The sequence below is a fragment of the Cystoisospora suis genome (genome assembly GCF_002600585.1).
Source record: "Cystoisospora suis strain Wien I chromosome Unknown contig_1477, whole genome shotgun sequence".
Taxonomy (NCBI): Eukaryota; Apicomplexa; class Conoidasida; order Eucoccidiorida; family Sarcocystidae; genus Cystoisospora; species Cystoisospora suis.
This window is the reverse complement of record NW_027154277.1, coordinates 20,824-34,159: the sequence shown is the minus strand read 5'-3', so window position 1 is coordinate 34,159 and position 13,336 is coordinate 20,824. Positions and strand designations below refer to the sequence as shown.

General features: G+C 53.0%; 1 protein-coding gene across 1 annotated transcript; it reads left to right on the top strand.

The window, feature by feature from the left end:
* Nucleotides 1–2,614: 2,614 nt before the first annotated feature.
* On the top strand, nucleotides 2,615–12,696 carry CSUI_003355 (uncharacterized protein). The gene is made up of 6 exons (XM_068063553.1): nucleotides 2,615–4,220; nucleotides 4,916–6,112; nucleotides 7,113–7,243; nucleotides 7,976–8,234; nucleotides 8,919–9,090; nucleotides 9,913–12,696. The coding sequence occupies exons 1-6, from the start codon at nucleotides 3,398–3,400 to the stop codon at nucleotides 10,145–10,147; spliced, it is 2,817 nt and encodes a 938-aa protein (XP_067924466.1). The 5' UTR covers nucleotides 2,615–3,397; the 3' UTR covers nucleotides 10,148–12,696.
* The last annotated feature ends 640 nt before the right edge of the window (nucleotides 12,697–13,336 follow it).

The window sequence follows — 13,336 nt, the reverse complement described above, 5'->3', positions numbered from 1 at the left end:
TCGTCAGTCTGCAGAAACCGCAAGACAACAGCAATGTTGCTAGGACCGTGGCTAGCTGGACGACAGTTTCCCTCCAAGCCCCAATCCTAAACCGGCACTCAAAGCACAACCATCAGTCACTTCGAAGCAGCAACGTCTGAAGACACGACTACGGCAACAGTGTACCTGTGCAGGCTCGCGCTTCCTGGCACACTGCCGGACGTCCCAGTGCCCCTCGTTCCAATCTTAAGTCCGACAGTGACAAAGGTACCGCACAAGTCTTCATCGGACGGCAACCCCCCAGGCACGGCTGTAACGCCTACGCCTTAGTCTTCACACTCCACGACACAGTGACCTTCAACAGCAACGATAGCTGCCAGAGGCGTGCACCGCGGTTGCTGGAGTCGGCTGCGCTGGTAGGTGGCCGTGTTTGGGTCTGCGGCTTCTTCCTCTCTTTCCTGTGCTGTCGCGCCAACCGCTTGTCGCTGTGGCCCTGCCAGTCTATTGGCACGCACGTTCTAACCCTGTGCCCTCTGTCTGACACTCCATTAGCGCCAACCGTGGGACATCTTGTGTTCACACGGCGGCGAGCCGTGCGCAAGCGCGATCCGAGTCAATGGCAGTTGAGCCGGGGGCGGCCGGGGAACCGATGGACTGCGTGTGCCGAAAAAGCTCCCCAACGTGGTAGCCCGCCACTAGCAATCAGCCAAGCGACTCGGAGGCTGGGGACGCGTCCTGGTCGGACTCATGTTGAAGAGTTGCGTTAGCTCGTGGCAATCCTTGCCACTGGCTGGGCCAACAAGACTTAGCAGCATAGCTTGCAGAGTAGTGCACTTGTACTCTCTTGAAAAAAGGGGAAAGCGGACTGAGGGCGACTCGCCGGAACAGTCGCAAGCGCGGCACTGACTCCGGGCCTCCAGCGCTCATAGGCTGCCGTTGGTAGACTCCCCGGCAGTCTACTGTAGTGGCATGACAGCGAAGGTGAAAGAGATGGAACCTGAAGCCTGATAAGCCGGTCGGGCAACCCTGTACTCACTGGTAGCGTAAAGTTATACAGCCAGCCGGTCGTACCACGGAAACTTTACCAGGAAATGGTGTTGCTAGTGACGACCAGTACGGGCATCGGGCGGGCGCTCCAGGCTGCGGGTACGGGCTAGACCTGCTCGCGCAAGCGGAGTGTTGAGCGTACTTCACTCGATCGGCGGGTGGGCAGATGGCGAGTTAAAATTCTCGTTTCGACCGAGTGTTAGTTGTTTACGGATTATAGCAAAAGTGTGCGACACTCCTGCGACAAGGCAGAAAGGACACCCTCGCGGGAGCCGGCGAGCGTCCGGAGCGAGAGTGGGCCTCCCATTGTCACCTGCGGGAAATACAGTTTTAGAATAATCTCCTTGCCTTGGCGGAGGCAGTTAGGCAAAAGCGAGTTTCAGGGTTTGTCCATCTTGCAAATGTACACGTGTGTGTATGGAAGGGGAATTTGTCTGGTACCAGATGAGGTACGGTGCCGGTCAATAGGGACCGCGCTTGGCTCCTGTGACTACTTTTATTCCACGGGCAGCCACTGTAGCATCGCGCGGCTAGCCCGGCCAACCGTTGCGCGTCTGGCAGCCATCCGGTGGCGCGGACAGTACACAGCCGAACAGGGAATCAACGGTTGTACGAGAATCTGTAACAGCCGGGTTCGCGATCTTAGCGCCGAGGGAAAGCTGAACGAGCAGCAAGAACTTGGCGCAAATGAGGATTCCGACGAAGCGAACGCTGAACAAGGTCGAAACACGGTACAGAGTTGAACACCGAGAAAGGGACAAATGAGCCTGAAAGACAGTCAGTTCGTGCAACAAAGCTGAGTCCCGAGCGAGAGTGTAAGAACCTATCGTGAGAGAGGCGGCTTGCAGAGTGCGGACGGGTGTGGCCGTGGCGGGGATGATGGAGTTAAACAGAAGCGAGTTTCACGGTGTCGTCCATCTTGCAAGTTTACACGTGTTCGTATGGGAGGGGAATTCATCTGGGACCAGTTGAGGTACCGTGCCGGTCAATAGTGACCGTGCTTAGTCTGCCATTAGGTAGCATCAACCGATACCCTAGGGCGCATTGCACCGAACTGAAGTACTCGGACGGTCGCACACGAGTAGTTTCTGCTAGGCAAGAGACGTGTGACGAAGCGAAGGCGCTGAACCAGTTGGGCAGAGTGTTGCGACACGCGGGCCGCCACAGGAGGTACGGCGCAGTGGCCCCCGGTCGTACAGGACCCTACGACTCCCTTCGTCACGTCTCTCGCTTAGCGGACAACACTCGTGCTTGACCGTTGTAGTACTTTAGTGCCGCGCACCCTCACGCACCGAATTCAGCTACCTAATACCAGACTAAGCGAGGTCACTCTGGACCGGCACAACAGGTACTACTCTCCGCTACATTCCTGTGCAGACGTCGATTGAAGGCCCTTGCACAAGGAGTCGATAGCAGCCGGTTGCATTTTTGCCTAACGTATAATAGCCACTCACAAGGCGGAACAGCCCCAGGGTGCCAAGTCACCTTGGTCACCTTCGTGGACTTTATTCAGAGCTTTCAGTACGGAGCTGGCGAAGAAAGAATCTCGCTACTCTCTTTGAGTCTGTCTTCTGCATTCCGTCCGTGGAAGCTCTCTTGTTCTAGATGATGGCGCCAGTCCAAGATGAACGGAACTGCCGACAGGCTCAACGCTCAAAGCAGAAGAGTGGAGGCTCCGCAGACGGGACGTGATCAGGTTCATAAATAGAAAGCAGACTTGCTAAAGTAATGAGAGGTAAAATCAGCAGGTCCACCGGTTCGTGTCAACTTTCACGGCGGAACACACCGCAGCTCAGCTGTCCCCGTTGTTTCAGAGGTAGAAGACAGCCACAGGAGACAAGTGTACCGGGTTCCTCCCGTTCAGGAGACACCACCAAAATCGCGTGCCATTTCCATCCGCAGGGTTTTTCTTCCGGTTTAGTGGCCGCGCAACGTCAGATAACTGAGTGTTGGTTCTCCTGCCTCCCGCCAGGCTACTGGGAGCCTCTGTGAAAGACTGCCCCTGCGGTACGGGTGTTCCAGTGTCCTGTCTCTGTCGGGACTACCCGCTAGGCAAACAAACACTCCCACACTGAAACGCGGTACTCAATTCTTTGGGACCTCGAGCGTTCACTTTGTCGTTGCCAGGATGAAAATTCGTGGTCGCTGATGAAGGCTGAGGCATTACCCGCATTGCATGGAGGCCAAGTCTAAGAAGCTCCCTTCGTCACCGCAAGTCGGCCACGGGCTTTGTACAAGACCCCGAGCCGTCAGTTCGCTTCTCGCTAAAATGATGCTCCCCACGTAAAATTTTGTCTCGTTTCCAGTGTCGTGGCCGTTGCGCTGACGTGTGATCCCTTTGTTTTTTCGACAAAGGTGTCTGTCGCCCACAATGTCTTCTCCCCCTATGCTCACAAACTCCTCGTCGAGTTCTTTCTCCTTCCCTGGTCAGGTGTCGTCTTGTCATTCTTGCGCGCCCAGTCTGCCACAGAGCCCGGACCAGCATTATTCTTTCCCAGCATCCCGTAAAGGGTCGTCGTTGTCGTTTGTTTCCGCGTGTTCTTCGTTACCTAGCGTAGACCTGCAGAAGGAAAGAGAGGCCACATGGGAGCTTACAGGAACTAAGGCAGGAGCAACGGACACGGGGCGTGTAGATGTGAAAGGGACTGTCCCCTCGAAAGGTGTGCCACCTAGCATACAAAGTGGGTGGGCAACGGGCGAAGCTTCGCAGCTTGTGCTAGAGGAGTGGGGTGACTGCGGAAGAGGTTTTGTGTATCTGTACAGAGGACCGGAAAAACAGGAGCTGGAGATACATGGAGGAAAGAAGGCAACGCCAGTCGTTGCAGTGGAGACGACAGCAAAACAGCCATGGGGTCGAGAGGAGGGAAAGAAACCGGACAGGGGGGTCACGAAGAAGGCTGTCGCTGATGTCGGCAAGAAGAGCAGACAAATACTGAGGTCTAAGGAGAGTGACAAAAAGGGCGATGAAGGACATCAGATTCTAGCCACTAAGAAAGCTTCACAACATGAAGTAGATCAGTGCGCCGCCACAGAGGACAGCGACGCGGGGCACGGTGGTGGAGAGAAACCAGGAGTTTCTTATCGACTGTATCAGCGGGATGACGCCCTCGACTTGGACACAGATGACGGTACCATTGCCGCGTTTGAGCCGGGAACAAAGCTTTGGCTTGACTGGGAGGCTATGCTTGACGACGGTAAGAAGCGAGCGGTCAATAGTCTGTGTAACGTGCACATATGTACTTCTTGGGTGCTTGTATGATGGACATCTCAGGTGTATACTCAGGAGGCTGTTTTTCTGTGCTCCTATAGCATTCCCGACTTCCATTCTTTTGTCCGACTACTCGGGGCGACTATCGTGAAGCTGGAGAAGGTGAGTGATGGGATGCTGGGAGACGTAACACGTATGTGCCTGTACACTTTTTTTTGTAGAGGCAGCCCGGTGGTAGATGTGGTGTCAGGATCATAAATCTATTCGAGCCCACACTTTTTGCTATCCATACTCACAGCTTTACATGGAAACACTGTCTATGTATCTCTTCTATAGAATAGTATAGTCCAAGCTGTGTTCACTCCAGCATCCTGTGCCAGCCCACAAAGAGGGTAGGCGCCTTCTGTTTGCTCAGTCGTTCTTCACGTAGCCAAGCATGACACTGAAGATATGCGGATCTTTCTCCCTCGCGTGTCTCTTTCAGCTCTCGCTTTTTGTTACTCTCGTGTCAGCTGTGCACGTCTTGTCCCGCGCATCTCTTTCCTCCTTTCTGATACTTGCCTGCCCCTTCTCCGACGCGCAAGTATGGTCTGCCCGCGATTACCGCTCGTATACGTCTGCTTTCGCCAGCTGGATGGAAGGAGCGGAAAGGATTTGAATGAATTTCGTGGTTTGCTGCAGGGCAAGTCATTCACTCCATGAGGCGTCTCGCACGTTTTACTGTGGCACCATGGAAGCCGTTTCCAATGCCCGCGTTGTACCACGCCTTAAAGCTCGCACCAACGATTTTTCCCGGCTTGTCTGAGCTTGAAGATGAAGAGGACGAGAACGGGGAAAGGGTCGATGAAAAAGGTCCTCACCATTTGGTACAGTACAACAATGATGGAGGAGAGAGCAACAAAGAGTACAAAAAAAAACCGGGAGGGGAAGAAAGGAAGATACAGACAATCGCTGGAGAGAGGAAGACATCAAACGCGAAAGACGGTATGCTTAAACGTGAGGAAGGCAAGGACACGGTGGAGGGTGGTATCACCTTCCGTTCACGATCTCCTCGGCTCTCGCTGTCCTCTGCGTGTGCATTCGACGAAGACAAAGCTAACGATACTGCGGGGGGGGATGATCGCAGTAGTAGACGTTCCTCTGGTTCCCTGACAGAGACAGTGACTCCTAACATAGCAGTAGTAACAAGACGAAGGACCGCAAGGGAGAAAAAAGAAGCTCGATTAGAGCGGCACCTACCCAGACTAGCTGAATTCTGGGTGTGGTGTAACTATAGGTGGGCGTATGGAGAAGAAGGTCGTCTTTCATCTTCTAGGCAACCATCACGAAGAGCTCTTAGGCGTCTGATTAAGAGACTTCGCCGTGACGAATTACGAAGACTTTTGCCCCACGCACGACAGCAGGAGGCGCAAGGGACTCAGGATGGAGCGTCGCAGGGTAATTCCACCGGTGTGGGTGGGTGTCCTACGCGGAGCGAAGATGATGAAGCAAGAGAGAGAGGAGAAGATACCCAATTTCTGAGGTGTCGGCCGGAGAAACGAGACTACGAGACCGTGGAAGACGAACAGGATCGGCAGAAGTCGGGTGGGGAGACGGATGTGGAGGACGCTGAGGAAAATCTGACGCCGGAGCGGACTTTAACGAGAGCAAAAGAAGAGAATACTTGTGATTCTGAGGCCCTGGACACGGAGAGAACTAAAGTTTCTTCCTCGAAACAGGGAGGTGATGGTGACGCTGAAGACGGAAAAGGTAGTAAGCGTCGACAGGCGGGCGGAGAAGAACCTCATGCGAGGGACAAAAGAGATCACGAGCCCACCCAGTCAAAGAAAGCTCACTCTGTCCAAACTATCGACGAAACGAATCCCGTACAAGCTGATGGTATGATACGCTGTCATTGGGCACGGGTCCCCACGGTGTACTGAATAACTTGAGAAAGACGTACAGTTACACTGGAGAATGCCATATATAGGGCTAGGGTGTACGGTAACCACGCTGGCAACCTACAGGATTGCAGCGATACTAAAGCGCAGGAGTACTGTAACGAGTGGTGACGGACAGTGCGTGAAGCTTACGGAAGGGATTAGTGTAGTGGTGGCGTTGGATACCATTATCCAGGTAATCTATTACAGCTGTACAAGGTAGGGATAGTCCAGCAGGAATCACATGTCGAAATGTTCTCGACCATGCTCGTAGACAAGGCGATGTATGTGATCGTTAGTACCAGTAATCTCGAGCTGCTCCCTCCTTTGACTAGGAGTTATGAGTCGCGCTGAAAGGAATAGATACATTTTGGCAGTCCCCGAAACGGTATGTACATACATGTCTCCCTGGAACTATGCATATCGACAATGAGTGGATTGATCGGTACGAAATCTGCGACAAGCTTAACTGCTTTCCGGGGCTGAGGGCTCCGTACCACAATCTGTTATTGTTCACTGGGGTCGGGAGCGGAGATAGCAGATTCTTGTGCGAGAGTGCGACAGCACTCGTGACATTAGGCTCTGTTTATCCTCCTAGCGCCTGGAGTGTTCTCTTTCTAAAGGCTCTTTTCATGTTAGCTCAGATCTTAGCGGTGTGAGGTACTACCATCTTGGACGCTGGTGCTTGCTCCACCTATGCCAGTCTTTGGCGTCGTCTGGTTTCTCTAGCGGTTTGCAGTTGAGTTCGCTGTTGTGCTACGCTTCCGGTTTTGTACTCGACGAATCTGTAATCGTGACACCTGCCATCCAGAACCATATAAACTCAGAGTAATGGTTCGGTTAGAGTCCCTCCCTTCCTCTTGTATATTGGTCTCATTGCATCTTGCGGACCCTGTGCAACAATTGCGTCTCCGCCGCTTCCAAATCCGAAAGTGCCTTGTCTTTCTCTGCCTCTTCAGTGTACTGGGTTCCGCCCCGAACGCCTGTTTGGATTCGTGTCATCATCCGCAGAATTTATCCGCCTGTTACTGTTCGGAGGACAAGCAGTCACGAAGCCCAGGTGAAAGAGGCTCGTCGGGAACTGATGCTTGTAAGTGAGGCAGGGAAATAAGCGCAGGAGTCCTCTCTTGTCTATCGAAATACAATCAAGCCGTGAGCACCAAGAGACTCAGAGGAATGTCTGAAAGAGCCTCTTTTCGTCATGCTTCGTCTATTCACGTGGCAGAGTTCTCGTGATCGCTGACAGTGTTCTCGCTGTACCGGGAGATCGACTACAGCTTGGGGGGAAAGACGAAGAAGGTGCCTGCCAGATGCTGGTACCGTGTGGAGAAGCCTCACTGACACGATTGTATCCGGTGACAGAGGGGAGGCGACAAATTTAAATTGGTGTCGAGAGGAGCAAGCGCAGTCATTTCTGTCCATACTGAAATGCCCTGTGCGAGCCCACTCAAGTAGTCTGTACTTGATACCTCCCGTTTCTCTACTACAGCTCCGCTGCGATTGCCGATGAGGTGGCGCTAGTGCCCAGTATTTGGCCGACTGTAGAACTCGGTCAGAGGTGGTAGGTCTATAGTTGAAGCGATAAAGTAATAACGGGTTAGTCCACACTGGCTCATGGTAGACCTGTTCTATAAGCAGGTATATAAAAGAGGCAGACGGTATACGCCGAAGGGTAAACCTCTGGTACGAAGGACATTTCTGGTTTCCTCGCGAGATATGTGAACCCGCAGTGACAAAATAAGGGCCTGGTGGAGTGATAGACATTGCTTCCTTTTTCGGGTCCTTGTATTGAACTGTGACTGCATCCGTACAACGCAAACAGGGTCGACGGTCTTACAAATTCGAGGCGTACCGGGAGGCTCTCGCCAGATTCCGAGACGTCCGATCAGCGCTACGGTGCCCTCGTCGTGGCCACTACCCTCTCAAGTACCAACGAGGCGACCTGCGCTCTGGCCTTACTCCAGCGCAGATGCTTCTAAGACGACGCCTGCTTCTCCAGGCTGACGTCTCCCAGTTGATGGCGCTCTACCAGCTCAAACGCTACGACAGTATATTCGAGCTGGCTGAGAAAATTCACTCAGGCAAGAACTCATACAGTTACGTAGTGTCTTGGCGGCGTCCGTAGACAAGAATAAGGTGTTACCCTGCAATTCTAGGTGGAAGCAAACCAAATCCAGCTTCGTCCAAGCATCGTTGGTGGTGGCAAGCCGGTAGTGGCGTTAGGGGGGGATGTTATTACTTATATTAACACAATGTGTTCGATTGGTTCTCTCTTCTTGTTTGCTTGTGCTCTTCTTTTGGAGAAGGGTGGGAACTGCGTCCACGGCAATTTCATGACGCTACAGCACACCACGGTCCACCGGACAGAGGCCAACCACACGGACTCGGTTCGAAGGACAATTTGTCTACGGACTGCACAAGGAAATACCTCACCACAACGCAGTGCTTGCCTTCTACCCTTCTCCGGAAGGATGTCTACTTTGCCACTGGAGCGGTGACGGCAGTGTATGTCCATGAATGTATATGTGCACTGGTAGTCCCTATACGTCTACAGCCAAGCCTAGTATACAGCAGATCGTAGAGAGCTTTTTCATTGGATATAGGACGGTGGCATGATATAGGAGCAGACGTATTCCTGGGTTTTGCTTTCTACGGGGATACTCCGGATGAGTGACCAACGTCGCCGTTCTTCGGTGGGTAACAAACACGGGCTTCCTCCGCTGGTTTGTGGTGGCTTTGGTGGTGCACTTTGTTAATGTCTGCAGAGTATTCGTCAGAAGAAGTTCCCGCGAAGGTGTTCTATCTCCAAGGCCTCGCGAAGAAGGCCCAGAGCGCATACGAGGAAGCAGCTGCGTTCTTCGAAGCGGGGTTGAGGAAGGATCCCCGTAATGCTCTTATACGCTCTCAGCTCCAAGAGTGTATCAGTACGGTTTCGGGGTGAGCCGCACATTCCTACTACAGTTTTGCAGTATTATCCCCCACGCAGTTCCCTTTTTCTGTTCGAACAGACTTAAGTGATACGATATCCAATGAGGAGCTCCGCTGGGGACGCGGGGCTCCCCAGTTTTGTTTCTCGCCATCGTTTCTGCTGGCTTCGTGTCCCCTTGTGAGCATGCAAATTGCTCACGGTCTGTGTCAAAGAGGTGCACGCGAGCACTTCTGTTGGTGTGCTGTCATGCATCTGCATGCTTCTACGACGTGACGGCTTGCTGGTACACACTGACACGCGGACAAGTTTTTACCATTTCTGGGGCTTGCTTTCTCGTTGTAGCCAACGCTGCATCTCGTTTGCTGAACGCACCTAGTTCTTGTTGGGCTCACGCCCGGTCTTCCAAAGAGTGCCGCCGGCGTGGCTCCCCGGGGATGTATGGGGGAGAATTGTTGGAACGTACGCTTTCTTGTCCTGTTTCCACATCGTGAGCCGCTGGGATAGCTCTTTGTTCTAGCATCCGCATACTGAGTCATCTGCTCTCATCCATCCATATGTGTTCTGCAGCCCTCATAGTATCTCAAGTCCTCGCGCCTGGCTAGCAACGTGCAAGTATGCCCACTAGACTTTCGTTAGCGACGTTCTGAACCACCCGCGACTGTACACATATGCGTCTAGTTAGTTCTCTTTATCCGTGGAACTGCCCTTCTTGAAGCGATCCTGTTATGCCCAGCAGCGACACCCCGATGTACGCGTGTGTGGGGTTGCAAAGGTGGCGCATGTTCTTGTGGTTGTTCTGGTGGGTCCGCGGCCGCGGCTTTTCTCTGCAGGGATTCTCCCAGCCTGTCTGTACTTTTTGGGTCATGGTCTCCAACAGAACGCCGACGCCGGTTTTTACAGGTCGTCGCCTTAGACAGTAGGTGGGGGGATAAGCAAGAACAAGAGGAAAGAATGGCAGCGCGTGCGTATCATCTTGAGGGGTTAAGACGCGAGCAAAAGAAGAGACAGGACGAGAAGACTCAGGGAGGCCGGAGAAGTCCGTTGCGGTGTTCTTTTCCTGAGTGAGAAAAGAGCCATGCAACTGAAGTTGGGCCTCGTTCTTCGGCGGATCGACATCCCTTTGTGAAAGTACGGGAAGGGGCTCGTGGAAACAAAAGAAGATGCGACTATTATTTCGGCAAGTCTGCTTTTTCCTGAAAGGCTTTCTGAAAGTGGCCACAGAAGCCAGAACCGCTAGACTGGCTAGCGCTACAGACTAGCTTAGCCAGTGGGAGAGTGACTATCGAATCACAGCACGACAAGCAAGTTCCCAGGTCTTCGGTCCTGACACTATTATGAGGCAGACGGAAGGAACCATCGCACCAGCCGTTCAGAAAGCGGGGACGTCCGAACTGACGACGCCATGTCCGTGATTTCTGAGAATGAGGGAATGTGAGCGTAACCGGCGAAAGCGCAGGGTACAATGCATACAGACGTACTTGGCCAGTGTAGATTTCTGTTCTCCGAGATATATGTGTCTATGCGGAGCATCGCGGCTCTGATAATAGTGGACTCAGGACCCCGCCCTGACAGGTACCAGCGGGGTAAGCGGGGCCGATGATGGCTTTCATGATTTTGAATTCTGAGATGAGATACACGACTTACGTCCGGGGGAATCATGAAAAAGGTCTTCTCATGTACGGTGGGGGTTTCACGCTCAGGTCGTGGCCGTGCAAGAGTGTAGTTGCCTGTAGGTAGATGGCTTGTCTCAGGCGGTAGAAAAGGACAGGTGACGACTGCCCAACAACCGATCCTCTCAGCCTTGCCCAAGGCGCCGTGTCCTCCGCTCAAGCTGAACACCCAGACTCGACAGGAGAACTGTGACGAATACAACGTGCGATTTTAGTATGCTTGTTGGTCTCGACCTCGCAGCAGGCAAGAGGGGAACTCAGGGTCAGGGGTTTAAGGTGCGCAAAAGCCGGCCGAGTTTGCGAAGGTATTCCGAGCAGCTGCCATACCCTCTGCCGATCGAGAACACCGACAGCGACGCACGCCCAATGAGGGTGTATTTTGATAGTGGAGGCGCGGCTCTGTTCCCCGCTCACTCTTCTTTGATGCTTTCAGCGCGCATGTTGCCGTAATGTGGCTTTCTGCGAATCTCTTCTGAATTGGCTCCTGGAAAGGAAAGTTCAAAGAAAACTCAGGAGAGTTCAGAGCAATCTTTTCTCGTGGAAACGCAGGTTTTTCTCTTTTCCAGCAGCGGTGCTGCGCTCACATTTTTCGGTGAGCTGAGCTGGTTGACGTGCGCATCTGTGCCTGCAAGCACCCCGGACGAGGACATAGATGCCTGCGTGCCCATTCTATGCCAACCGGAGAGTGGCAGGAGCGCGCCACGGAAGTGTCCGCTGTATGTCGATGGATTGGTTGCTATGTGAGAAGCTAGTCATCCGGACATGTCTCCTCTGAGGGCCGGTCTCTCAGTGAAGTCGGGGATGGTCGCCCACTTGGACAAAGCTACTGAAAAAAGATTCACTGAAACTAATAACTCTAGGATGAAGGGAAAGAGGAAGTGGGGAGCCTTCACGGGACTCTACAGAGGGACAAAACATGGGAAGCTGTTCACAGTGAAAGCCGGGATAAGAACTTGAGGTCCCTAGCCCACTGAGCGTTGACAGCGTTACGTGAATCACACACAAACCATAGCTTGGCCGAGTCGGGCGGCGTGTCCGGGAGTGATACGTGTGTCGTTGAATGCAATCGTCCGTTTTGTTTGATCGCTTGGCGCTCCGCGGGTAGCTTGGTTAGATTAGGAGGGGAGATGCTTAACAAAGCGGGGCATGCGTATCAGCATCCTTTGTCGATGGTAGGCAGCGTGCTCTGTTATCTTCTCTTCTTCCGCGATTCTGTGTCATCCTGGCAGTGAATCAATTTTCCGACATGCCTACTTTCATTGTACGTTCTTCAAACATCGTCGTCGAATGACTGGGGCGAGAGAGCAAAACACAGGAAACCGGTTGCTCTACCGTTATATGACATGACGTCCGCTCACACTGCGCAGGACAGCGCGGGCATTCGGTACGGCGAAGGAGCCGTCGTGAGGGGTCCAGGACCGCCTTTTTACCATTGATGTGGCCTTTTGGGGGACCCGACAGCCCCGCCAGTTCCGAGCCCCTGTCAAGAAGACAAGCTGACTTGGCTTCCGTGTGGCATGAAGCCGGTGGACGGCCAATTTTGTGTCTGTTGTTCTTTTTTGTGGTGACGAAGCCGGGTATGGTCATATTTTAAAGCGCTCCGCGTCAATGCTGGTCAGTACAGGTCAGATAGTGAGTTACTTGTCTAGCTTAGAGGAGACATCCAGTTCGGATGGGTTGTCTTATTATTTTCTTCTGTGCAAGGGATTCAGGGAGTCCGGAGTATTGACGTAAACACCCGCATTGTGTGGCTGTTGAGGCCGAAGAAGGTCTGAACACAAAAAAGTGCCTTTCTTTTTGCAGACCTCGACCAAAAGAACCGTGTCCTCTTGGCGTCCCGTGTAAGTCCGCTGGGGTGATCTGTGGTTCTGAAGTAGAACGGAGGTCAAAGTAAGAGGGAATCGCTGGCTCTCGTCCGAGGGATGGGGGTACATGCATGAGGGACGCACCCCCGGTACTCTCATTCGAAGTATGTCAGTCGTTGCGACACGGTGAGCTCTCTGAGAGCCCAGGTGCGCGTGGGAGTCGGCTCCCGTAGAAGCGAGTACAGACCGCCACATCACCTTTGGATCAAAGCGAGTACTGAAAACGTATGTATGTAAGTAGCTCGGACGCGCTTGAGACGTGTGGGACTTGTTGACGTGGAAGCATGCTTTCCGGCTACAGTTCTAACTGCACAAAACCAACAAAGAACACCTCTCCTATCATTCCTGATGCAAGTACAAGCATGGAGAAGTGGACGCTGCGCATACGCTCGTATGGAAACGATACGTACACGTGAATGCGTGGGCAGTGAAATCGTCAGATATATGTAGGGATCTAATCACTAGACACGTACGCGTCAGAGAAGCTGAATAAGGATGAGAGAGCCCTCCACAGAAACACCCCCTCCGGAAAGAAAACACGCCAGCAAGCTGAGTTACTGGTCTTCCTCGTCTATGCTCAAAGCCGCGACGACGGGGAATGATACACGAGAGACCACCCCGACGGCAATAGAAAAACGTAAATGTATTTCAGCAGGACCCTATACACATTCATGGAGGTAGACAGGTATCTACGGGGATGAAGGAAGGAAGCCTCATGT

What these genes read in the sequence shown, in the direction of transcription:
- CSUI_003355 (XM_068063553.1), top strand. Translation starts at nt 3,398, where the DNA reads ATGTCTTCTCCCCCTATGCTCACAAACTCCTCGTCGAGTTCTTTCTCC. An exon ending in CTCGTCGGGAACTGATGCTT is followed by an intron (nt 7,244 to 7,975) that starts GTAAGTGAGGCA and finishes CAACGCAAACAG; the next exon opens with GGTCGACGGTCTTACAAATT. An exon ending in GGCTGAGAAAATTCACTCAG is followed by an intron (nt 8,235 to 8,918) that starts GCAAGAACTCAT and finishes TAATGTCTGCAG; the next exon opens with AGTATTCGTCAGAAGAAGTT.